At 60.8% G+C, this 25,897-nt stretch overlaps 1 protein-coding gene across 2 annotated transcripts in view; it reads right to left on the reverse strand.

Moving 5' to 3' along the window:
• STK32C (serine/threonine kinase 32C) overlaps positions 1-25,897 on the reverse strand; it is a 72,898-nt gene that overhangs the window by 714 nt on the left and 46,287 nt on the right. The window contains exons 3-11 of one of the 2 annotated variants that reach the window (XR_011252210.1): positions 12,246-12,397; positions 11,654-11,827; positions 10,917-10,954; positions 10,720-10,809; positions 9,889-9,992; positions 9,230-9,346; positions 8,043-8,168; positions 7,838-7,965; positions 870-937 (exon numbers count right to left, since the gene is read on the reverse strand). Coding sequence is in view for 1 of the 2 variants with exons in the window: in XM_069568003.1 (XP_069424104.1) it covers positions 870-937; positions 7,838-7,969; positions 8,043-8,168; positions 9,230-9,346; positions 9,889-9,992; positions 10,720-10,809; positions 10,917-10,954; positions 11,654-11,827; positions 12,246-12,397 (1,001 nt within the window). In the remaining variant the exon portion in view is untranslated. Of the gene's footprint in view, positions 1-869; positions 938-7,837; positions 7,970-8,042; positions 8,169-9,229; positions 9,347-9,888; positions 9,993-10,719; positions 10,810-10,916; positions 10,955-11,653; positions 11,828-12,245; positions 12,398-25,897 lie in introns of both variants that reach the window. The other variant, XM_069568003.1, reaches the window with a different exon arrangement.

Raw genomic sequence — 25,897 nt, forward strand, 5'->3', positions numbered from 1 at the left:
ACTCCTGGGGTGCACCCCCTCAGGAACACGGCCTGGAGCTCCACAGGGACCACTGCTGGGCATCTCCGCCTGGGCAGAAGCCTCTCTGGCCACACTGGCTCAGCGGGGCTTGCGGGCACACGGGGCATCCAGCTGGCCCCTCTGTGGGCTCTTCACAGCCCTTGGGCTTGAGGCAGTAGGCTGGTGGGTCTCAGCTGGTTTCCAGCCAGAAGCTAAAAGGAGGCAGGTCAGGAATTCTGGAACAAAGTGCTTGGCCGAGTCCCGTTACCACCCAGGCCTTGACCTCCAGGGTGGTGGCCAGTGTCCTAAACCAGGGTCCATATGTCATCCTGGACCCTGAGGCAGGACAGAGCAGCAGTGAGCCCTGTTCAGCTTTTAGACCCAGGGCCGCCGCCTCCAGGAAGTCCTCTGCATCTCACCCGGCCCCTCCTCCCCTGGGCCCCACGGCACTGGGCCTCCCTGGTCCACCAGAGCAGGTGGCTCAGCACGTTGAGGCTGTCGTATCTACCTGCCCTCAAGCCCTGTCCCTCCTGCCCCGGCCCGAGTGGCTGAGTGAGGGTTTCAGGTTGATGTAACAGCTGGGGCCCCTCACCTGGGCGGTGCGCCCAGGGTCTGCCCCGGAGACTCTGCCCTTAGTGGAAAATGCCCAAGCTTGGCCCTTAAGGTGCTGAGGAGCCCCTCCCCCACAAGTCTGCACAGGGGCCTCCCTCCACCCACCCCCCAGGGCTGCTGCTAGGACTTCTGAGGAGGGCGGGAGTCAGGCTTCCCAGCCCCACTGAGGCCATGTGTCTGCTGTGGCCAGAAAGCCTTGGCCCCACTCCCCAAAGTCCTCTCTGCCCCCTTGACCGGCCCCCAACACGCACACTCACTTCTCTCGGTTAAAAACCACGAAGTCCTGCTGGATGGCGTCGAGGCAGTCCTGAAGGTAGTCATTCTCCTGCCGGTCAGAAAGACACCAGAGTGAGCGCCTGCCAGCGTCCCGCACGTCCCTCGGGGAGGCTCCTGGGCATCCCCGGCCTGCTCCTCCCGCGTGCCTGCCCTTTCCCGCCCCAGCTCTGCGGAGCCCACCTTGCCCCAGGCAACCAGAGCGCGCAGGAGCTGGGGTCTCCTGGTGACCCCCACTTAGCCAGGGACAGAGGGACGCCTGACCCCGTCTCGAGGCGGCCACAGGGTCTGCAGAGCCAGACTCGTCCAGGAGCCACGCCAGGCCACTCCTCACACCCCACACACACACTGGGTCCTCCTGGTCACAAACCCAGTGAGGACCTGCTTCCAGGGCCTGCCTGAGAAGGTGGGCAGCAGAGGTGGCCTCGAGAAGCAGAGCCTCAGGCCGGGGGCTGGAGTCGGTCCCACAGTGACCAAATCCAAGACATGGCACAGGCCCCTGGCCTGCGAACCCCGGTTCCTGAGACCCTCAGAGTGTCGGGAGAGGGTGCAGCTGGTAGGCTGGCCCTGGGACCGTGGGTCTGGGGGGTCAAGGTTGGCCCCTGGGACCGTGGGTCTGGGGGGGTCGTGGTTGGCCCCTGGGACCGTGGGTCTGGGGGGGTCGTGGTTGGCCCCTGGGTATCCGAGCCTCAGACTCAGGGCCGCCAAGGAGTAGCCCAAGGCGCAGCGTGGAGATGCCCTGCACGGCGGCCCGGACAGCTTGCGGGAGACCAGGCCGAGATGTCTAAGCCGCAGAACTTAAGAGGGCTGGACTCAGCCATGAAGTTTCCTGCATCCAACTGAGGCTCTGACAGAAGAAGTGGGCCTCGGACGTGGGAGGGGCCTGAGAGGACGTTAGTGGGCAGGTTAGCCTGATGCCCCGCACTCCTGAGCCTGCGGGAGGGCCCCACCCCGGCCAGAGAAGAGGGACCCCTCCCATTCCTGCAGATGAAACAGCACTGCCCCCACACCCTGCCCCACCGGCTCTGCAGCCACGCATAGCCCCAGCAGGCAGGCGCTGGACGTGCTGGGGAGGGAGGCACTGCTTGCCCAGAGGGAAGGACAGGCCTGGGAGGGGCTGGACAGGGGGGAGTCTGCCCTGCACAACTTGGGGCTAACCCCCTGCAGGAGCCCTGGCGTGAGTGCGTCCTAACACACTGCAATTTGGAAACCTGGAAGGGTGGCCCAGGTGGAGCGGTCAGAAGGTTCAGAACAGCCTTAGAGGGATGCTGGGATGGGGTCAAAGGCTCAGAGACGTGGGCGGCTGGAGCAGCCAGCACACTCAAGAGTAAAGACCCACAGACCCCCCCAGATGACCACATTCTTCTGGAGGGCCCGAGGGAGACAAGGAATGAGCTGGCTGGGGACACAGCGCCCTGGGGAAGCCCTGTGGTTCGCGTGTAGTTCAGGAGGATCTGCCTCAGGACCGAGTCCCCCAGAGGCCATGATGGGATCCCGGACGGCGACCGCCTTGACCTCACCTAACTCAGCCACCCTTAGGGGGTATAACCGTGGAAACAGGCCTCCTGCTGGAGAGGCAGGCAGGCCACCTGAGCCTGGGATGCTGAGGGTGTCCGACCGATCACGGTGCCTTCACGGTCAGAGGTGGATGGCCAGTGCTCACACACGTGTGCCTGCATGCACGCACACACTCAGATCGCGCGTGCGTGAGCCCCAGGCTGACGGCCACCTGGATGGAGAGTTGCAATTCTTTTCCTCATTTCCAGATCTCAGACCTGGACCTGTGGGCTGAAGGAGGGCCAAGCTCTTGGCCAGGAAGGCCCAAGCAAGGGTACACGGCAGCGACACCCCAGCCCTTCCTGAAGGCATCCACGGCCACTTCCCTGCATGTCTGCACATGGGAGAAGGCAAACACTCGGCTGTTCAGAGGGCTGCTGAATACAGGTGTGAGCTGATACTTGGCCCACGGCTGTCTTACAGTGGACCCCCAACACAACCCACCGGGGCGGCTTCTCCCCCTGGTGGCTGTATGCATAACCAAGATGGATGTATTAATATTTGGCATCTGGTCGAATTCTCTTAGTTCCTTGACCTGTGGAGTAGCAGCTAATAACATTATCATGGAAAAGCCCAGTGAAAGCTCCTGAAACTAGCCTCTCTCCCGAAACTAGCCTAGATAGGAAATAACAAACCCACCTCTAGAGTGGAATGGCGCTGCTAAGCGCCACCGTCAAAGACTTTGGAGTCTGCATTTATCTGCGGGGATCTGAGGGCTTCAAGCAGTGTTAAAGAAGCTGCCTGCCAATGTAGGAGACGCAAGAGACATGGGTTGGATCCCTGGGTCTGGAAGATTCCCCAGAGGAGGCCATATCGACCCATGCCAGCCTTCTTCCCTCATAATCCCATGGACAGGGAAACCTGGTGGGCTACACCCCTGAGGTGGAAGAGCCGGACACGCCTGAGTGACCGAGCACAGCACAAGGTGGGCCGAGGATGCTGTTCCTGTTGTTTCCCATTGAACTCATGAGCCTGGCCTGCGGAGACCAGCTGGCTTGTGGCAGGAGGGGAGAGGGGACAGCTCTTAACCCAGTGGTGGGCCAGGTGCCTCCATGGAGCGTGATGCGGGCTCCCCCACAGCTGATCGACAGGGCCGCCGGCTGCGGCTCGCGGCCCCTACCCCACAGGGCTTTCCTCCCGACGCCTGTGGCGCGGAGGAAGGGCGCTAGTCTGCACTCACCGAGGAGGACCGAGTATCGAGCCGGCCCCCAGCTACCATGGCTGGAGTCTCTTGACTTGAGAGGGGTGTGAAAGTGACAAAGAGACGGCAGAGAGGGTACTTCCGATTTTGACCTGGACCTTTTCCGGGCTGGCGACACGGGATCTGATCCTCCGATGCGATGCTGCACGGCAGCCGCAGCTGCTGGTCAGCCCCGCGACCCCGAGGGTGAACAGCTGACGCACTGACACCCAGCCTGGACCCGGACGCGCCCTTTTCCACTTTCAGTATTTGATAAAGTCAACAATGAGTTATAAAAGAGGCTCTGTGTCGGGTGGCTGCCGACTGGGCGCTGACCTGAGTGCTCTGAGCCCGTATAAGGCAAGCCAGGCTGAGCTGCGATGTTCAGGAGGTTAGGGGTAGTAAACGCAAACTGACTCGGGATTTTTCAGCTTAAACGGGGTCGTCCTCCCTGATAGCGCCGATGACGACTGGACAGGGGCAAAGACTCTGGCCTGAGTCAGCGCTGGACTGAAGGCAAGGGCTACTCAGAGGCGGGGGCGAGGTCAAGGCAGGAGATGACCCCCGATGCCCGGAGACCAAGGGAAGCGCAGGATGCGGGAGAAGGGGAGCGAGGCTGGGGCGGGCGACAGGCGCAGAGGGACTGTCCGCCGGCCGGGGGTCGGCGGGCGGGGAGGAGCTGGGCTCCGTCTCGCAGCCTCCCTTGCCCCGGCTCTCCCAGGAGAGAGAACCGGCCGGAGGAGCCGCTAGGAGGGCGGAGCGCCATCAGAGGTGGACGGTGCGGGCGGCGCCGCGCCCCAGGGCCGCGCCTGCCCGAGGTGCGTGCAGTGCGCATGTGCGGTCAGCGGGGCGCTGGGGCGCGGCTCGTCCAGCTCCGGAGCCCCTCTCCTCCTAGCGGCACACGTGCATGGTCCCTTGGCCTGCTCGGGCGTTTGGAGCCTTTGCCATGCAGACTCAGGAGGCTACAGATACGCATGACCCTCTGGGGCTCCTTGCTGATGACTGCTGGGCACAGGGCATAACCCACACTCAGGTCCCTGCAGGTCAGGCGGCTCTCCCTGGACTCCACGGAAACTCAGCTTTGCTTCCCCCCCAAACACCCCACACCCTGACCACTGTGCCAGTGGCGGTTCCCTGCACACAGTCCTCGGGGCAGACACCCACAGGCCCTACCAATGCCAGTGCCCACAGCACCTGACCCCAGATGTCACCAAGGTGGGCAGCGACAGGGCTCGGGCACCCAGACCAGGCGCCAATCCTTAACTCTGTCACAAATGACCTGCTGAGCAACTCAGACAGAATTCTTAAGCCCTTCAGAATGCCCTGGGGATGCAAGGGACCCATAGGAGCTGAAACGTCTTGCAAAATTAGAACAGTTTGGAGGACCCGCACTTGCTGACCCAGGAACTCACCCAAGCTCCGGTCGTCACGGCAGGGCGGACCCGGCAGGACAGACACACGGATCCGGGGGCTAGACGTGCAAGTCCACAAACAAGCCCCTCCGTCACGGTCAATTCGTTTTTGAAAATGGTGCCAAGCAATTCAATGGGGGAAAGATGAGCCCAACCAGCACTTGGACAACGTGTGTCCACACGCAAAACAGTCAGGCTGGGCCCCACCTGAAACTGTGCATAAAACTAACTCAAAATGGACCCGAGCCTCAAGCACAAGGGAGAAGGCTACAAAACACTTAGAACAAAAATGAGGGCACAGGCCTGTGGCCTCAAGTGAGGCAACGGCGTCTTAGAAATGACACCAAAAGCACAGGAGGAAAGAAAAAGCAGAGACGGCGCTTCATCAGAACCAAAGACTCTGCTGCAGACGGGGCCGCCCTGCAGAGGGCAAACCACAGACCGGAAGAAGGCGCTTGCAGACCATCTTCCTGAGGCACTTGTGTGCAGAAGCGTAAATAAATCACACTTATCAGGCGACAGTAAAAAGTGGAAATAAGGAGTGTTGATTTCAACTCTTTCACATAAAGAGCGCTAAGCCATCGCTCCCAGTCTGACAGCAAGAAAAAAGCTGGCCCAAGGACTCCTGTGATGGTCCAGTGGTTAAGAATCCACCTTCCTGATGAAGGAATGCAGGTCAGAACCCTGGTCGGGAACTAAGATCCCACATGCCACAGGCTGCAACAAATGAGCATTGCAGCTAAGACCCCGCAGTGACAAAGTGTTAGTCACGCAGCCGTGTCCGACTCAATGCCGCCCCGGACTGTAGCCTGCCAGGCTCCTCTGTCCATGGAATTCCCAGGTGAGACTGGAGTGGGTTGCCATGCCTTCCTCCAGGGGATCTTCCCAACCCAGGCATCGAACTCTAGTACCCTGCAATGCAGGCAGATGCTGTACCACTGAGGCGCCAGGTAAGTTTAAGACCCAATAGGAATTCCCTGGTGGCCCAGATGGTAGAGTCTGCCTGCAGTGTGGGAGACCTGGGTTTGATCCCTGGGTTGGGAAGATCCCCTGGAGAAGGAAATGGCAGCCCACTCCAGTATTCTCACCTGGAGAATCCCATGAACAGAGGAGCCTGGCGGGCTACAGTCCATGGGGGTTGAAAGAGTTACACGCCTGAGCGACTTCACATCAATTCCTAGGGCCATAATAAAGAAAGCTGGACCAGCCTGCAGTGCCCCCACTGGACACCAGGGGCCACCGTCAGCAGCCCAAGGAATGGGGAGGGGATGGGAGCCCACCTACCCGCTCCCCGAGGAGCCAAGGCTTCCAGGGAGGGCCCTGCACAGAGGAGGAGCTGGCGCCATCTCTGCCCAGGACCCGGGCATGGGGCTGCACAGGGCCCCCAGGTGTGAGAGCCGCTCCCCAGGGTGTCCTCACAGGCTCCGCTGAGCCCGGGGCAGAGGAACGGTGGCGGGTTTAGTGTCGCCGCTGTGACCCCACCGTCCACTCCTGCAGCCCTAGTTGTCTTGTGAACAGCAGCCGGATCCGGGGGACAGGCCCACGCTGGACCCCCTGCTCCCCGGGGGAACCCCTACTTCCAAGGGCAGGACCGTGGCGGCTGCGACACCTTGCACCGCGTCCCCGGGGTGGGGTCCTGACCCCATTCCTAGGAATGTGAAACGAAGTCTCCAGATGCCACCAGTCAAGTGAATGGGATGGTCATCCTGGACTCGGGGTCCCACCCAGTGTGAGCAGTGTCCTCATGAGAAGAGGCAGACAAATGTACACGTGTACACACACACACACACACAAATGCACTCACACACACGCGCGTGCACACACGCCTGCACTCACACACACAGAAGTGCAGACATGCCCACAGATGCACACACACACGTGCACACACAAACATGCACACGAGTGTACTCCCCCCCACACACATGCGTTCACACACATGCACACACACGAGTACTCACACACGCACACACACACACACGTGCAGTCACACATACACACGAGTACTCACACACAAACACATGCGTTCACACACGAACACACACGAGTACACTCACACGCACACACACGTGCACACACGCCTGCACTCACACATACAGAAGTGCAGACATGCCCACAGATGTACACACACGTGCACACACAAACACGCACACGAGTGTACTCCCCCCCACACACATGCGTTCACACACACGCACACACACGAGTACACTCACACGCACACACACACGTGCACACACAAACACGCACACGAGTGTACTCCCCACACAAACACAAACACATGCGTTCACACACGCACACACACGAGTACTCACACGCACACACACGTACACACACGCACACACACGTGCACATACAAACATGCACACGAGTGTACCCCCCACACACAAACACATGTGTTCACACACACGAACACACACACGAGTACACTCACACATATGCACACACACGTGCAGTCACAAACATGCACAGACACGCACAGGCACGGCACACATGGACACACACACGCACGGATGCATACAGACACACGAGTGTACTCACACGCACACACACACAGGTGCACTGGCGTGCACACACCTGCACGTGCACACATGCACACACGCACATGGGTGTGCACACACGCAAACACAGGCACACACATACACACACGCGTGCGCACACACGCAGGGAAACGACCCCGAGACCATGGGAGCAGAGCCTGGCACCATGTGACCCTCCAGAGTTGGGCAGGCAGGGGCCTCTGTCCCCCACCACGGAGGAAGGGGTGAGGGGCCAGAGCAGAGGCGGCCGGGTGCCGGGCCGCACTCACCGACGGGCAGCTGTCCCTGCTGCTGTCCCGGGACCTGCTCTTGGCCAGACGCTTCTTCTTCTTGTGCAGCGGCCGCGACTCCAGGATCATCTCCTCCAGCTCGAAGGTGGGGTCGCAGTGCAGGCGGCCTTTCTGTGGAAGATGGCGCTGAGCTGGTGCCCGGCTGCCCTCGCCCGCCCTGGCCACCCCAGGCCCACGGGCTTACGTTGGGCACAAAGCCAGGCTCCACCTTCTTCTCGCTCAGCTCAGCCCACAGCACGCCAGCCAGAGCAGGGGCCGCCCGCATGTCTTGCAGGCTGGACACTCGGTGCTTGGGGTTCACGGTGAGCAGCTGGAACAAGGCCCTGGTCAGCGGCCCCGGCACAGGTCTTGTCTCCCAGTACCCACCAGCAGGCGGCGGCTGCAGCCCGGCTCACTGCTCTCGGTAACTGGCTCAGCGTCGCAACAGGACGGGACTAACGCTCACGGGCCCAGGGCGGCCCTGCAGGACTGGCTACCATCACAGCCACCCCTTCCAGGGCGAGTACTGGAGACCCTGGCCGAGGCTTCCCCAGCGCGGTGTGTGGATCCTCCCCACCCCCACCTGGGCCTCTGGGGGCCACTGTGCCCCTGGAGCCACCTGGGCCAGTGTGGACACAGCAGCATGCGGTGAAGGCTGCTTTAGAGCCCCTCTTGGGGGCGGGAGGCCTCCAGGTGCTTGGCCACACTACCAGGGCCAGGGTCTCTGGGCACCGGCCAGGACCTGCCCCCTGGGCCACGCGTGTCCAGCACGCCCCTCCTCGCTTGTCCTGAGGCCTCGGGGCACAGTGTGTCTGAGGCACACCACTCTGAGGAAGGAGCTGGCTGGCTGGCCGGCCGGGGGCTGACCCCGGCCCAGCCCTGGACCGCGGGAGCCGAATACCAGCGGCAACACCACCGCCTCAAGTCTCTACAGGCTGAGTCCCTGGGACTGCTGCAGACGTGTGCTCGTGGCCCGGGACAGGCAGGGGGGTCTGGGGTCTTCTCTGCTTGCTTCTGGTGAGGGGGCTGGCCAGGCCATTGGCAGTGGACAGTGGCCGCCCAACTCCAACAGGACGAGCCGGGCCTGAGCAGGACCAGGCCCCGACCGCCTCCCCGACACACGCTGGGGTGACCTGCCCCGAGCTGGGGCATCAGTGATGGAAGCAGCGCGAGGCTTCGATTAAGTAATAAGGACTGAGAGCCGCTCCAGCACTCACACAGGCCGAGCCACTACAAGATGAGGAGCCTGGGGCCAGGCCAGGCGGGAAACCAGAGCAGAGACAGACACGCGGCCCGGGATGTAGGGAGCGGCCCCCCGTGTCCAGCCAGCCTCGCCAGGGGGCCCCCGCCCCATGTCCGGCCTGCCGCGCCCTGGGCGGGGCAGGCGCTCACCTTGCGCAGCAGGGCCACCGTCTCCTTGGACCAGGCGGGCGCGTACTGGACACTCACGGTGCTGAAGAGCTGCACCAGCGACTCCGCAGCGCTGCTCGAGTGGATGTCGTAGGGCCTCTGGGCAGGGGAAGCAGCGCTGTAGCAGGCGCCTCCCCGTGACTCGAGGGCGCCCACCCGCCCCACCCCACCCCAGGGCGGCCCCAGAGAAGAGCCCGGGAAGCCTGCGCCTCAGCCAGGGAGGGAGCTCAGGGCCCCTGTACCTCCCCCTGGCAGAGGGCCTGGCCCCAGGGGACCGGCTGCAGCAGGCAGCGGGGCCGGCCGTCTGAGGGTGCCGTGCCTCGGGGGCCCCCACGAGGGGATGGGAAGGGCAGCTGGGGGCCGATGAGGCTCCAGCCTCCTGGGCTCCAGGACTCGCTGAGACGTGGCCACTGCAGGGAGGGCAGGGGGACCCACCACCTAGGACCCTCAAGGGAAGCTTGGGGGCGGGGTGCAGCCCTGCGGGACGGTCCTCTGCCCACCCAGCCCCCTCCAGCGTGCCGCCTCACTAATGGGGAGGGAGCATGGACGTCCCTGAGCCCCAGGGGTGGGGGCAGCCTCAGCTCTCTGGGCCACCCTGGGGGTTCTGGGGGCCTGGCCCTCGGGTCACAGGAGCTCCGTACCCATCCTCGCAGCAGCTCGTAGGCCATCACCCCCACCGACCACCAGTCCACCTCGAAGGAGTAGCCAGTCCCACCATTGACGAAAGACTGGAAGATCTCCGGAGCTTTCCAGGAAAGCAAGAACAGCTGAGCGTCCCCAAACGGCAGTCCCCATGACCCCGACCCCTGCGACCCCAGCCCCCGAGGACCGCAGGCCCCATGGCTGCAGGGCCCATGACCCCAGCCCGCCGGTGACTGGAGGCCTTATGACCCCAGCTCCTGGTGACCCCAGCCCCCACGACCACAGGTCCAGGGCTGGACCAGAGACCAAGCTGTGGCCAGAGCTGGACTGGGAAGCAGCCCTCAGTGGTCAACCTGTCCTTTTCCACAGGCCGCTTGGTTCAATTCCAGGTCCGCAGCCTGATGAGGGAGGTGGGTATGTGTGCTAAGTCATTTCAGTCATGTCTGACTCTGCGACCCCGTGGAATGTAGCTCACCAGGCTCCTCTGTCTGTGGGATTCTCCAGGCAAGAATAATGGAGTGGGTTGCCATGACCTCCCCCAGGGAATCTTCCTGACCCAGGAATCGAACCCACGTTTCTTATGTCTCCTGCATTAGGAGGCAGGTTCTTCACCCCTGGCACCACCTAGGAGGCCCCCGGCAGAGTGCTCTCGTGATCAAACCCACAGCGCACGTCCATCACTTAGAGCCCCCTGCACTGGTCAAGCGGCCTGACCCGTCACCTGCTGCTGCACCTTTAGGGAAGGGACCCGATCCCCCCAGCCACAGGTTGGGGTGGGAGGCCAGTCGGCAGGCTGGCGGGGGTGTGCGGGCCGGGCGGGGCGAGCTCACCCATGTACGGCTTGGTCCCGGCCAGCGCGGTCGCCCTCTCGCCGTCCTTTATGATGGTGGCGATGTTGAAGTCAGTCAGGTGCGCGTGTCCTGTGAGGAAAGAGGACAGTGCAACTGTCTGGGGGGAACATGTCCTGCGGGTGGGGCACCCCCCCGCTCCCCAGCTGAGGCTTTGGCCGCTCATGGCCACGGCTCACCTCGCTCATCCAGGAGAATGTTGTCGGGCTTCACATCTCTGTGGAAGGAGCAGCGAGTGGGGAGGTGAGGCCAGAAATCCCGGCAGGGCATGGGGTTCCCACGAGCGGGACCCCAGGAGCCCAGCCCCTCCTCTGCCTGGGCCACCGTGGGAGAGCACCCAGCACTGGTCGGGGAGGGTGCCGGAGCCCAGAACACAGAAGCAGAGCCCCCTGGCCTGGACCGTCAGCGAGGGCCTCTCAGAGCCCCAAGTCTGCCTGCGGCCAAGCCTGGCCTCCCGACCTCCTGGCACTCGGTCAGGAAGCATCCGTGCCCGAACCACGACCAGATCGGCGTCCCCAGGAAGAGCTGCAGAAATCACGGCTGCCACGCTTTGTGCCACGTGGAATTTTGTGTTTGGCCCTGCGGACGCAGCTCTACCTTCCTCGTCAGCCTTCAGATACTGAAACAAGTCTGAATGTGCCCGGGGCACGGCAGATGGGCATAAGGGCACCGGCGGGGCAGGGGCGGGGACCCCCACTTCTCAGAGCAGGTGAAGGCGCCGGCCCCCCGTGCCGGCCTCACCTGCTCAGACATGACCCGCCCCGTGGGGAACTCATCTGTGCAGCTGAGGGGCTGGCTGGGAGCCGGTGCCTGTGTGCCCAGGTGCCACGCCTGGGGCAGGCGTGCGGCAAGGGCGGGGCGGGGCACGAGGCGCCCGGGGGCCCGCGAGGACGGCCGCCCCGCCGCGCCCGCACACCTGTGGATGATGTGCTGGCCGCGCAGGTAGTCGAGGGCCAGCGCCATCTCGCAGATGTACAGCCTCACCGCGTCCTCCGAGAACTGCACGTTCTGCTGCAGGTGGTAGCGCAGGTCCCCGCCCAGCAGCAGGTCCACCACCATGAACATGTCCTCCTCGTCCTGGAAGGAGTACCTGAGGGCACGGGGCACCTGGCACTCGCTCGGCTGGATGACCGGAGTCACGGCCCCTGCCACATCTGACCAGCCCCCCACACAAGGGCCCTGGACCCAGAGCTGTGCCCACTGGACACTCCCCGTGAGGGTGACGGTGATGACGGTGGTGAGGGTGACGGTGGTGAGGGTGACGGTGGTGACGGTGGTGGTGGTGGTGGTGGTGATCGTGATTATGGTGCTGATGGTGATGACGGCGATGATGGTGCTGATGGTGCTGATGGTGATGACGGCGATGATGGTGGTGGTGGTGGTGGTGGTCCGTGCGTGCGTGCGTGCGTGCGCATGGGGACACCTGACGGCTGCTGGCCCCGGGGACGCTGTGAGGGGGCAGGGTGGGGGCGGGCGCCTGGGGCAGGAGAGGCCCCCCGGCCGCTCACCAGAGGTTCACCAGGAAGACGTGCTCTATCTCCTGCAGGATCTCCAGCTCCCGGAACACGTTGCGGACCTCGTCCCGCTCGACGCACTGCTGCTTGCTCACGTACTTCATGGCGTACATCTTCTGCGTGTCCCGTTTCTGCACGATGCACACCTGGGGGCGGAGGGCGCGTCAGCACCGCCGCCGGCCCGGCAGCTCGGCAGGCGCGACAGGAACCGCCGGACTCCGTCTCTGGAGGGACGCGTCTCCTCAAACCGCAGCTGAGCACCCAGCCCGTCACAAAGCCCCTCGCCCTGGGGGCCGGGCTGCAGCACGTGGATCTGGGGACACGGTCCAGTCCACGCAGAAGGGAACATGATGCCTGGAGGGGCCGCAGCTCAGGACGCGGGGGCGGGGGCAAGAGGCAGACTCGCCCCCCCAGTCTCCGAGGGAGCACAGCCCTGCAGAGCCCTTGATTTCAGCCCAGATAAACTGAGACTGGGACTCTGGCCCTCAGCAAAGCAAGAATAAATGTGTGCTGTCTTAAGCCACTCAGCGTGTGCTCACTTGTTACAGCAGCCGCTGGAAGTCAACGTGGCCACCCAGTGCTCCAGGCACCCTGAGGGACCCAGACGGGGGCGGGTTACCAGACAGCGCCGTCCACTCTGCCACGAAACACTGCCTTCCAAGGGCCAGGGCCGTGACAGACAGCCTGTCACCGAGCCTTCCAGGCCCTGCTGGAACCCAGGCCGGGAGAGAAGCCGGGGCAGGCGGCCACACCCCAAGGCTCCTAAGGGTCCCCCCTACCCAGGAGAACACCCATCTGAGGACAATGAGTTTTTCTGAATCTTTCCTCTCATTTCAGCAAAGTGACCCCTTGGGAGGGCTGGGGTGCTCTCCCCGGAGGCTGCCCTGGCGTGGTGACGCCCACCTGGACCTGCCTGGGGACAGCGCGGGCCTAGCCTCAAGTGCTTTCCTCTCCGGGTCTCCGTGTTCCTGGCCCGCCCGGCCTGAGAATGTCACCCAGGAACGCAGATTGACAGGCAGCAGGCAAGGACCCAGCCCTGTGTGGTTCCATGACTGTGTTGGATAGAGTGCAGCCACGCCAACTGGAAGCCAGATCACCAGAGGGGCAGGTGGGCTGCTAACGGGGGCTCCTGGCCGAGGTCATGGGAGAGGGACCCCAGAGCTTCAGTGGACAAAGGCCCATTCCATGACCATCAGCCTGGCCGAGCCCCCAGGAGCTCTGAAGACCAGAGCCCCACCCCTGGGGTTGGTGTCCATGCTCCTGGGGATTCTCCCGGGCAGCCGAAAGAGCTGCCCAACCTCAGCTGCGGAGAAGGCCCCCAGGCCCTTTCAAGTGTGAAACACCAGCCTGTCCCACCCTCGGCCTGGAGCTGGGAGCCCCGGGGGACTGGCGCTGCCTTCGCAGGCCGCCAACCAGGGCGCAAGTCTGGGCCTGCGGTGCAGACGTGAGCCAGAAACACAAGTGAAACCCTGACACTGCTTAGAGGCCAGGCCCCGGCTCCTTGTCGGATGGATGCAGAACACCACATCCTAGAATAACGTCAGACCCTGCTCCGGCTGCCGGCCAGGTCCTGATCACGCAGGCCAGCCACGCCATGCCACCGCTCGGTGGACACCACGCCCGACAGCTGCGGGTGCGGCCAGGCGGCAGCTCCATCATCGGGTGGGGCTCACGCCCCCGGACCCGCCGCTCGGCCTGATTGTCTGGGTGCAGTGAGACTCTGGGACCAGAGATCCCCCAGCTGCCCACTGGGGGCCTGGGGACTGAGGGGGGCCTCTGGGCACTGAGGTCCGTGGACCCAGAGGGTGCTGCTGGGCTGCTCTTGGCCTCAGCATCCTCGGCCCTGCCTGGTGAGCGGCCCTGCGCCCCACGGGGCCAGAAGGACCCGCCTGCTGAGCACCAGGCCTGCCCCAAGAGCAGGAGGCGGTGGAGGGTGCAGGGGGCTGCCACGCGGGAGGGGCAGGAAGAAGCGCAGAAAGGGCGCTGTCTCAGGATGGAGATTTTTCCCCTTAACTTGCTGCATTTTCCAGATTGCCTTTAACACTGCTGCTGTGAAAGCCAGCTGGAAAGTTCGAAATGAAATAAGGGTAAACAGCATGAACAGCAGCTGACCCTCGCCCCGGTTCCGGCTCCAGAGCCCTTCTCCGGCTGAGGCTCCGTTGGGCTCAGGAAGAGCTACCGTCCGTGGTCCCCGGGCGGTGCAGGCGGAAGTCCCCAGAGCAGCCAGCGCCCTCAGCGAGGGGAGGAGGAGGAACCAGCGCCTGCGGTGAGGACCTCAGCGCTCGGCCAGGAGTCCTCTCCTCCCACCTGGCAGCCCCGCACACACCTGAGGCCGCCATGGCAGGGCCTGGACGCGCAGCTCTGGGGAGGTCCTTCTTGCCCAGGGCTGCGATGCGCCGTCTTCTCCCCAGGAGGGATGCTGGGGGCTGGGCCGAGCACCCTCCACTCTGAGGGCCCCAGCACCACAGCTCAGCGCGCCTCCGAGCCAGAGGGAGGCCGGGACAGACGGAGCGTGAGTGGGACCCAGGCCTCCTGAATCTTTGGGCTCTGTGTTCTGGAATGTTCTCAGCTCATCTTGAATTCTAGCCAAACCCCAAGAGTGCAGAGGTCAGACCTGGCCTCCCCGGGGGTTTCTGGAGCACACAGAAGGACCGTGACCGCAGGGAAGCCTGCAGAGAGGGTCTGGGAGTGCCCGGAGCGGCGGGGTCTCCATGGGGGGCCCTCGGGAGGGGAAGGCAGAGCTGTTCCCTGGCTCTTCCCATCCAGGCACAGCCTAGGGGGAGGAAGACAGGAGTCAGAGCTGGTCTGTGAGCGTGACTCTCCCTGGGGGTGGGTGTCGGGAGCCCGCCAGCCATCTGTCGACGCACGCTAGCCTGGAATGCTCATGCTATCCTGTCTCTGCGTGACACGGGTCACCTGGAGCCACACGGCCTGTGCCGGTTGTCCCGCCACCCCCTTGCTTGAGCTGGGAAGCCTCCAGCGTGGCCCGTCCAGCAGCACAGACTCAGGACAGACCGGGTTGCATTTGACTCCCTGTCACCCGGCGGTCTCTGCTGTCCTGGACTGACCTGGGAGAAGCCCTTGATCTCAGGGAGGCCTGCATCTCTTGTGCTGTCTCTGGGGATGGTGAGGTCAGAAAAGGCTGGTGGGTTTTAAGCTCATTGGTTTAGAGTCACATTAGAGGAGATATCCATGTAAAGATTTCGCTTCTATTGGGCTTCCCCGGTTGAGCACCGAAGAATTGATGCTTTTGAGCTGTGGTGTTGGAGAAGACTCTTGACAGTCCCTTGGACCTCAAGGAGATCCAACCAGTCCATCCTAGAGGAAATCAGTCCTGAATATTCATTGGAAGGACTGATGCTGAAGCTGAAACTCCAATACTTTGGCCACCTGATGCGAAGAACTGACTCATTGGAAAAGACCCTGATGCTGGGAGGGATTGAAAGCGGGAGAAGGGGGCGACAGAGGATGAAATGGTTGGATGGCATCACTGACTTGATGGACATGAGTCTGAGTAAACTCCGGGAGTTGGTGACGGACAGGGAAGCCTGGCGTGCTGCAGTCCATGGGGTTGCAAAGAGTCAGACATGACTGAGTGACTGAACTGAACCGATATTACTTATATGTAAGCTTCCAAAGTTATATAAAATGCCTAGAAATTTTTCAATGTCCTCACAACTGTATGTCAGTCATAATTCCAATTATCATCTGAAATTGTTACACGCAACAGAAAAAAACAAATTTCCATAACTGCATAATTTTTACAATAAACTCATCAGATCTTTGACCACAGTTATTTTTCAGTCTTTAGCCTTTTACAGATGGTTACTGTTTTACTGATCTTTCCTGAAAGCTTTTATAATCAAATGCAGACAAAAATCTTTCATCTTTAAAAAGTTCATGGAAAGGACTCTGATAAAGCCTCTAGAATGCACGTATCTGGTAACTAAGGCCACACCACTGAACTTGGCGAGCCTGTCTAAACTCTAGCGGGAAAACTGATGGGTCCCTTTTTATTTTTTAGATTTATTTTTGGCTGCGCCGGGTCTTCAGCCGCAGCTGGCGAGGTCTCCGCCACAGCGTCCAGGCTGCCCGTGCCAGGGGCCTCTCCTGCTGCGGACCCCGGACTCCGGGTGAGCAGGCCTCAGCAGATGCCACGCGAGGCTCTCGAGCCGCAGGGTGTGGGCTCAGCGGCCCAGCACCTGTGGGGTCTCAGACCCCGCCCAGGGAGGGAACCAGCGTCCCATGCACTGGAAGGTGGGCCACCAGGGAAGTCCCCTGATGGGTTCTGAAAACCGCTGATCTGCGATTAAGGAAAACGAGAATTAATTACACAGGCCTACACGAATCCTGAAGACGCTTATCATCTTTATGACTTTCTGTTTGAAGCATTGCTGGTCCTTTAATGCGTGCTTTCCAGGCTTATTATTTTTCTCTTTCTCTTAGGCTATTAGCTTTCAGCAATCTGGAAAATTACACCTTTGTAAACAGAACCGAGACATTCATCTTCTCTCCCAATCTGTTCCCTCTACAATTGAGAAACTCGTATTAAATATCCTGTTTTCGTGAAAATACAGTTATTTTATGAGGTCAGTAGAATATGTTCTCCTATTTAATTGAAAACGCTGGTCATGTTGCCAGGCTTTGGCTGGCATGTCGTTTTGTAAAATGATGTAGCGGTTCTCTGGGTTTTTTCACCGTGAGAATTTCTGCTGCAAGCAGAGACAGTTGGCCATAATATAACTTTGCCATAAAAGATAAAATAATAACAAGAGGGACATTTGAAGGGACTTAATGAAACATGAAAATTAACAGCAAAAATTTTTAAGAATTTTAATCTGAAAATAAAAATACAAAAAAATAGGGGCTTTCCTGGTGGTCCAGTGGTTGGGATACCTCGCTTCCAGGGCAGGGGGAACAGGTTTGATCTCTAGTTGGGGAACTAAGACCCTATATGCCTGTGGGGCTAAAAAAAAAAACTGAACTCATTAAACGTGTGTAGATTCATGATCACAGTGTGTTTGGGTGTCTTAGAGAAAGTGATGACACTTCTAAAGTCAACTGACCATTAAGGATTCAGGATTTAACGCTGGATGTAAATTTACGGTCTTAAAAATTGAGATTTCCCTGGAATTCAAATGATCAGACAAAGGACGCTGCTGTTATCAATATAAGGAGCGTACATGACTTGTGGCGCACGTCTGGGTTACGTGGAAATGATCCATCACAAGCTCAGCCCCGGTATCACTTGGCTGGATTCTGTGCCAAGCACCAAAATTCTGTCTATGCCATGTTCTCCACCGTCGAACAGCAAAAGGGTTTCAAAAAATATATGCTCATCAAGAATCAGATAACCACTTCCTTGTGGGGACTAGGAGGAGCCCGTCTTATTTCTCTGCCAACTTCTAGCATCGCACAATTCATTACGGAAAGCACGCATGAGATGTATCTAAGCTAGAGAGTTGATCATCAGGGTCTCCAAGACTGTGCTGAACGACTCGCCACCTCTTTGGTATTAGCCGCAGTTTGGAAACTTTGGGCTTTGACAGGTGGGAAGGATGGCTGTGCCCACAAAGGATTTGCTGACTGGCATGTTATCATTTTCCAGTATAGTTTGCAATCTGGCGTTTACGGCATTGAAACCCGACTGTCAAACCAAACCGTCAACCAGTTATTTTATCTCTGATGGCCAAGTAGATGTGCAGGGAAACTGCTCAGGACAATGATGCTTACAGTTTGTGACACCGTGTGAAGTTCCAGCCTGGCGCCTGCCTTACGGGTGCAACGTTACGGAGGACTACAGTCACTTCTTGGCCGGTCCCGGGAATCTCAGGATACCTTGGGGACATTGGGAAGCGAGGCGCTCACCCGAATGTGTGAGTATTAGAGGCTCAGCTGATGAGATGCTCTAAGTTAGCTTCTAGCCCCAAGAGGCTGTTCAAAGTCTGACCAGGAATTCCTCACAGAAGTTCCAGCAAAGCAGAAACTTAAAAGGACCTACGTGTTCAACCTGCTCTTGTTGAACTGACCTCAATAGTCAGGTCATGTTTAATGAGACCAGACTGGTTTTGCAAACAAATTAATCTTTGATTATCTTCAATACAAAAGGGCGTGTCTGTAGGGAGAGAACCGCGCACCCTGTGGGGTGTCGAATGGGCACGCCCCTCTCAGTAATTCACGTTTCCAGTTCGTCTCCCAGCCTTCTGACGTGGAATCACGAGAAGTAAAAACTTCCCCGCTGGCTGAAGTGGAACAGCTCCGTGTGACCCTCAGCGAACCCTGTCAGGCTGTGTGTGGACATCTGTGCCGGTGTGGGGGCAGCACCCTCAGAGCTCACCTGACGCCGTCACCAGAGCCGTTCCGACCGCGGCCCAGGAAACGCACCGCACCCACCGGGGCCTGCCCGCAGCCCCCCAGCCAGCGTGGCCCGGAGGGCTCCCTCCTGGGCGCTGCCCCAGCCGGCCGCCCTCTGGTCTGACCCGGTCGACAGCGGCTTACCCTGCAATCCTCACTCTTCACTTGTTTCCACCAGGGCCCAGCCTCCCAACGCCACCTCCTAAAAGGAGACGCGACTGTTTAACTACCCTGACCTACTCTCAGGACTGAGGCACCGGCTCACGGAGACAGGGTTCACAGCGGCGACTCCTCCTGGGCGTGTGTGTGTGTGTGAACGGAGCTGGGGTGCAGCCTGAAACCCGCTCTCTGGCCACGATCTTCTCCAGCCAACCACGCTCACAGCACAGCAGGGTCAGGAAGGTGCCTGCCCTCCCCTCCCTTCCCGAAACCGGGGAATCTTCCCAGGTGGACAACCTCATCCCCAGGATGGGAGATCGAGGCCGGGAGAACTCGGTGCCGCAGACCTTGTTAGAACATCTCTCCTCCCCTTCAGCCTCCCACGGACTCCAGCCACCTTTGCACGTGGCCACCTTGTCTAAGCTGGCACAAGACGCTCAGGTTTTGCCTGCTCTGTGGGTCCTCAATTCCCTACGAGGGCTCCCGTGTCCCCAAACTCACATTAAACACATGTGTACGCACACCTCTGTTCTTCGACTTCAGTTCAGTCGCTCAGTCGTGTCCAACTCTTTGCAACCCCATGGACTGCAGCATGCCGGGCTTCCCTGTCCATCACAACTCTCAGAGCTTGCCCAAACTCATGTCCATCGAGTCGGTGATGCCATCCAACCATCTCATCCTCTGTTGTCTCCTTCTCCTCCTGCCTTCAATCTTTCCCAGCATCAGGGGCTTTTCCAGTGAGTCAGTTCTTCACATCAGGTGGCCAAAGTATTAGAGTTACAGCTTCAGCATCAGTCCTTCCAATGAATATTCAGGACTGATCTCCTTTAGGATGGACTGGTTGGATCTCCTTGAGGTCCAAGGGACTGTCAAGAGTCTTCTCCAACACCACAGTTCAAAAGCATCAGTTCTTTGGTGCTCAGCTTTCTTTTTGGTCCAACTCTCACATCCATACACAACCACTGGGTAAACCATGGCCTTGACTAGACGGACCTTTGTTGGCAAAGTAATGTCCTGCGACTTAAGTCACTTTAATTTCCAGGTGCAGCAGGAGGAGGGTGAGAGCCTGCCCCGCTCCGGCCTCCAGCCCTGCGCTCCCCTCCCCTGCAGACTCGGCCTCCAGACTGCGGGAGGGCACACCTCTGCTGTCCGAGGCCACGCAGGTGTGCGCTTTGTCACAGCCACCACGGGACACATCTTCCAGGCCGGCCGGGCTGTGAGAACACTCTGCTTCCTTGCAGTGCTCCTGACCAGGCCTGCAGGCACGGACAGTGCCCACCTCTCACTGCCCTCCCCCGCTCACTGCTCCCTCCCCTCTTCCGAGTGGGCAGAGTCCAGCCAGCACCCTGACCTCCTGCACATCGGCCAGCCCAGGTCAGGGGGCAGGCAGCACGGCCCCCGCCGGCCCAAGAGCGGCCCTCAGAGGCCCGTGGTCATCGGGCACACGCCTGGCTTCTGAGCCCTGTGCCAGAGCCTCCCCGCAGAGTCAGGCGCCCCCCAAAGCGTTCCGGTGGGGCGCCTGACAAGGGCTTTAGGTGGTCAGCGACCCGGCCGAAGAGGCTGAATGGGCCTTGTCCCTGTGGCTCCGCAGAGCCCCGGACGGGGGAGCAGCCCCCAGTGGCGGCAGGTCAGAGCCTGGGGTCTGGTGCCTCCCTGGGCAGAGGCAGCCCAGCCCCACGTCGCACGGAGCAGCACAGATGGAAGGGCCGGAAGCCTCAGCCTTCGTGAGCAGCCCCCGAGGCTGCGGGCATGGGACCTGTGAACCCACTTCCTCAGATGGGACTGGTCTCGCTTCTGAGCTGCTTCCTCCCGTAATCGGCTCAAGGCAGACAAAGAGGAAATGGAATTCGATCTAAGGCGTGAAAAGGAATAAAGTCTGGGGCCCTGGGGCCCCCGGGCAGCCCCGGGCTTCCCCCCCGGGTCGGTGGCCGATGGCAGGGCCATCACCATTTCAGCTGAGCGCTGTTCTCGTATTGTGGGTTTTTTTGTTGCTCCTGGAGCTGACAAGTTGGCCGCAGCATTCGTAGGGAAAGACAGAGTCAAAAATCGCCAGGAAGAACTTTAAAAGCAGAACGAGGCAGGGACGTGAGCCCTGTCAGGCGTCAGCACGTTATATAAGCCTTCTGTGATAACGTGTGGTCCGACCGTGGAACAGACGGGCGGGCCACGGGACGGAGTGCAAGCCCAGAAATAGCCCCACCTGCATAAGGACGTTCAGTATGTGATACAGGCGGCCTCTCAAATTTACGGGGAGACCAGACTTTTGATTAAAATCTGGTGCTGGAATAACTGAGCAGCCCCATGAAAGAGAGGTAAAATATGGACCATTCACGACACTTTAAGTCAGAGTCAATTCCAGATGTACAACAGGTTTGACGTGAATAAGGAAACAGACGTGAGGGAGGAAAAGCAAACGCTCAACCCGGCTTGTCATGCAGAAATGCAGCATAAAGCTCCGCGATGCTCCCCCCTCGCCTGTTGGGCTGGCAGAGGCCCAGCCTTGGCAGCCCTGGGCCGGGGCCCCGGGGAGCACGGGCCCCACGGAGGGCTGGCGCGTCTGGCAGCATCACACGCGCATCCAGCCACCACCCGTGCCGCCCGCCTCTAGGAGCCCAACTGAAGACGCGCCGGCTCCCCTGCGCGCGGAATGATGCCCACGGCCCTGCCAGCGGCCTCAAAGCTGGCGCGCAGCCTAACGCTCACCAGGAACACGTGTGGCTACAGGTCAATGGGCCCTGCATCCCAACAGGACCCTGCAAACATGCCACCCCACATGGCAAAAGGCACCCTGCTGCTGGGGCGACGTGGAGGACGCTGAGAGCAGGGGTTGTGCTGGGTGATCCGGGGGCCCCGGTGTCCTCATCGGGGAGCAGGGGCCTCTGGAAGCTGGAGGAGGCAGATGCAGGCTCTCCCCGGAGCTGCAGAAGGCCCAGCCCCGCCCCACAGCGACTGCAGCCCAGGGCCGACTCAGCTTGGATGTCCGGCACCGCGACTGTCGGGGGATGCGTTTGTGCCGCTGCAGCCTCAGAAGCCTGTCTGCTCGCCCGCCTCGGGGTCGGCTGTGCAGGGATGGGGGTGGTCTAGTGGATGAGCGGGACGGCCAGAAACACCGTCAAGTCAAAAGGAGAGCGTGGAGAGAGTGTGAACACCAGGCCGCCCGGCGTCTAAGAAGCAGGTCCCGTGGACACGGGAGAGAGGAGCCAGCGGGGATATAAACCCAGCTTCCTCAGAGGAGGACTTGCGGGAGGAAGGCGGAAAGAGGACCGACGGGGCCGCGGCCGAGGCCGGACTCTCCTGAGCACAGACCTAACCTGGAGCCTCGCGAGGCTCACACAGAAGCGCTGCATGTGGCAGAGGGGGCTCTCTGCACACCGAGAGCAAAGCAAGGTGTGACGCTAGCTGCACCCCAGGCCTCCAGCCCCCGGGCTGCCAGGCAGATCTGGCCTCGGGTTCCTCGAGGCTGCGCCATCGGCTCAGCTTGGGAAACACCTTCCAGGCCCGGCGTCCGCATGCGAGCTTGGCGGTAAAGGGCCTGGCCCAAGCCAGGGCACCCTCGTCTTACAACCAACACACACGACCGCAGCTGGAAAAACCAATAAAAAGCGGAACGAAACGGAGCAGTGAGGAAACCCGTCCAAAGTGAGCGTGAAAGAGCGAGAATCCTGAACAGGCCGACACTCAGCCGTGTCCTGCTCTTTGCGACCCCAGGGGCTGCAGCCCACCAGGCCCCTCTGTCCATGGAACTTCCCAGGCAAGAATACTGGAGTGGGTTGCCATTTCCTCCTCCAGGGTATCTTCCCGACCAGGGATTGAACCCAGGTCTCCTGCACAGCAAGCAGATTCTTTACCATCTGAGCCACCAATAAACGAGCTCTGAACAGAAATCAAACCTCTACCGTTAAAATATCACAGGGCACCGTGTGACCCAGCAGTCCCATCACTGGGTGTGTGCCCAGGAGAAGTGGCAGCAGGGACCCAAACAGAGGTTCGCACTCGAGTATTCACGGAAGCCTGATTCACACCCAGGGAAAGGCGGAAAGAATCCCAGCGCCCGTCAGGGGACGAGCGGAGAAGGCAGTGCGGTTCATCCAGGACCTGGACCATCGACGTCCTGGACAGAACGCCGTTCAGCCTCCAGAGGTTCTGACACGAACTGCGGCCCGGGTGAACCCCGAGGACCTCAGGCTACATGTGTTCCACCAGGATCCCTGAGTGATCCCACCTCACAAGCTGCACGGATGAGCCTAACTCTAGAGACAGAGAGGAGAGTAGACGTTACCAGCGCTGAGTCAGTCCCAAAGGAAATCAACCCTGAACACTGACTGGAAGGACTGACGCTGAAGCTGAAGCTCCAATACTTTGGCCACCTGATGCGAAGAACGGACTCACTGGAAAAGACCTCGATGTTGGGAAAGATTGAAGGCGGGAGGAGAAGGGGTCGACAGAGGATGAGGTGGCTGGATGGCATCACCGACTCGATGGACATGAGTTTGGGTAAACTCTAGGAGATGGTGATGGACAGGGAGGCCTGGCGGGCTGCAGTCCATAAGTTTGCAAAGAGTTGGACAGGACTGAGCGACTGGACAAGGGCTAGGGAAGGGTACTGTGAGTTAGTGTTAATGGGGAACAGAGTTTCAGTTTGGGAAAATGAGGAAGCTCTGGAGATGAAGTGGTGATGGCTATACAACAATGTGCGTAGACCCAATGCCACTGAACTATGTGCTTAAAAGAGATCAGGATGGCAAATCATAGTTTATGTGCATTTTACTCTAATTTTTTTAAAGTTAACACCAAGCCAACTTATATCCCAACTAAACCAGTCACAAACCTGCTCAAAGGCCAGGGGCACAGGTCTGTGACTATGGGGGCAGCTCCATGACATCTCTCGGGCTGCAGCCGTGGGTCGGCCCTGCCCGGTGCGGGCGGTGAGCCGGGGCGGGCAGAGCGGCGGGAGCAGGTGGCCGAGGAGCCAGGGCTGGGACCCATGAGGGCAGCCCCTGATGGGAAAACGAGGTCTGGGTGCGTGCGGTGACCACCCAGGCCCAGGATGGGGGCTGCAGGGCCCTGGGGACCCTGTTGATGCCCACCACTGCCTTTCCTTCAGTGATGCTGCCCACAGCTCCCCAGGACCACCCGAGCAGCAGCAGTTGAGGTGCGGTGGGAAGGTGGAGCCTGGGCTGAAGATCCATGGCGTGGCGCGTAGGCACCAACTCTAAGAGCCAGTGTCCGGATCTGGCACCTGGACATCTCAGGAGAAGGAGTGAAGAGCCTGCTCAGGAAGCTAGAAGCTGATGGCAAGGGCCAGAGCTGAGCACGGGCTGCAAGCAAAGCTATCTCCAGCAGCACCCCCGCCCTGGGCGGCTGCAGACGGCCAGGCTCGCGTACCATTCCAGAACCCAGCTCGTCTGAGCCTCAGCCCCAGCCGCCCTCTCCCCCAGAGCATCTCGGCCATGAGGGAGGCACTGAACCCAGAACGGCTCCTGCTGTGTTAACTCAGCGAGATGTCACAGCAGCGCTCCAGAGGGCTGAGCACTCGCCACCCTCCAAGGCGTTGCCACAGCAACCGTGAGCACAGGCTTCTCACTCAGATGGCAGCAGCGGGGAGGTTGGGCGAGGTGGCCTCCCCAGGGGGCCTTGAAAACAGGGAGAGAGGCGCGGCTGGGAGGCTCCTGCCCACATTTTCCAGGTCCGCCTGAGGATCGGGGTCAGGGGAGTCCTCAGGTGGCCGGGACCGTCTTAGTCCTCTCCCTGTAAACCGGAGAGATGTGAAGGCATGGCCCGGGTGCCGGCCACTCTGTCCCGAGGCCGGTGCTTTCCTTTCGGCCCCAGATAATTTCCCACCAGCCCTGCAGGAGCCAGAGGCCAGGGGGCCCATCTCACGCGGTCTGGGACCAGGAGGCCAGAGGAGGGTCCCCGGACCTCCCACCGGAAGCGCCCCCATCCCTGCCCCGTTTCACAGCGAGTGTCCTGCCTCGGACCCCACACCCTCCCGATGGGCCCGGGCTGCAGGAGGGCAGAGGGTGGCCAGGCCCACCCACCCAAACACCGACGGTCAGGCACCCCAGAGGCCCCGTGGCAGCCCAGCCCAGCCTTCGTGCAGATGCAAAGGAAAAGGGTGCCGTGAAGCGCAGGGTACGCAGGGCAGCGGGTGAGCGGAGGCCTGGGCAGTGGGGGCAGGAACCACCCACAGTCAGGACCAGGCTGGGGGGTACAGGGGCCAGGGTGCAGGAGGGAGCTGGGGTGCTCCTGGTCAAACAGCACGTCCTGCCCACTGTGCAGAGCGCCGTGTCCAGGGCTGGGCCCTCTGGGACTTGCAGAGGTTCGCCCCAGGCCGGCCCCCGGGAGGTGGTCTCCTCCCACAGGGCTGTGCCCACCAGGAGCTTCGACATCCGCTTCCTGATACTGCCCAGCTGGCCGGCTGCCCACTGCTGGGGGCTCTGCAGACCCACCCCTGCCCCCCGGACGGCATCAGCAGGAACATAACACTTCAGAGCGGAGAATATCTAACCCCAGACGCCCCTGGCTAAGCCAGGACCAGGCCTCGCTGTTCCCAGGACGGGTCATCCACAGGTGGCAAAGCCAGGGCCCACCTGCCCACACCTGCGGAGGGTGCGTGAGCCACGACTTGGGCCACCCCCGCCCCCCGCCTGGCACACCTTGCCCTCAGCAGCTGCAGGGAGGCAGAGGGCAGCGGGGACAGAGGGCAGGACGGTGGGCAGGGACACAGAAGCCACCGTCTCCAATAAACCGGAAGGAAGGCTGGAAAAGAGAGCCATCCGCAGCGACAAAGAAGAGGATACGTAGCAGCTCAACGCGAAACAACCACGAGAGCAACATGTAACTAATACGCCAAAAGGTGAGGCGTCCCCGGCTGCGCACGACACCAGCTTCCCTCCCACGCAGTCCCAAAATGCAAGTCCTGCCTGGACTCCAGTGAGGTCATTTCTGAGCTTGACAAAACGTATTTGAAAGTTCAATGAGAGATACGAATATGTGAGAGCAGCTGACGCTGTGGAGGGCACGATCCGGGCTGTAAATGTGCGGAAGGCCCCGGGTTAGAATAAACGGAGTCCCCGCGTCAGGGTGGAGCCCCAAGGACTCGGCGGCCGACGACAGAGCAGCAGAGCTGGCCG

The sequence above is a fragment of the Ovis canadensis genome, chromosome 22 (genome assembly GCF_042477335.2).
Source record: "Ovis canadensis isolate MfBH-ARS-UI-01 breed Bighorn chromosome 22, ARS-UI_OviCan_v2, whole genome shotgun sequence".
Classification (NCBI taxonomy): domain Eukaryota; kingdom Metazoa; phylum Chordata; class Mammalia; order Artiodactyla; family Bovidae; genus Ovis; species Ovis canadensis.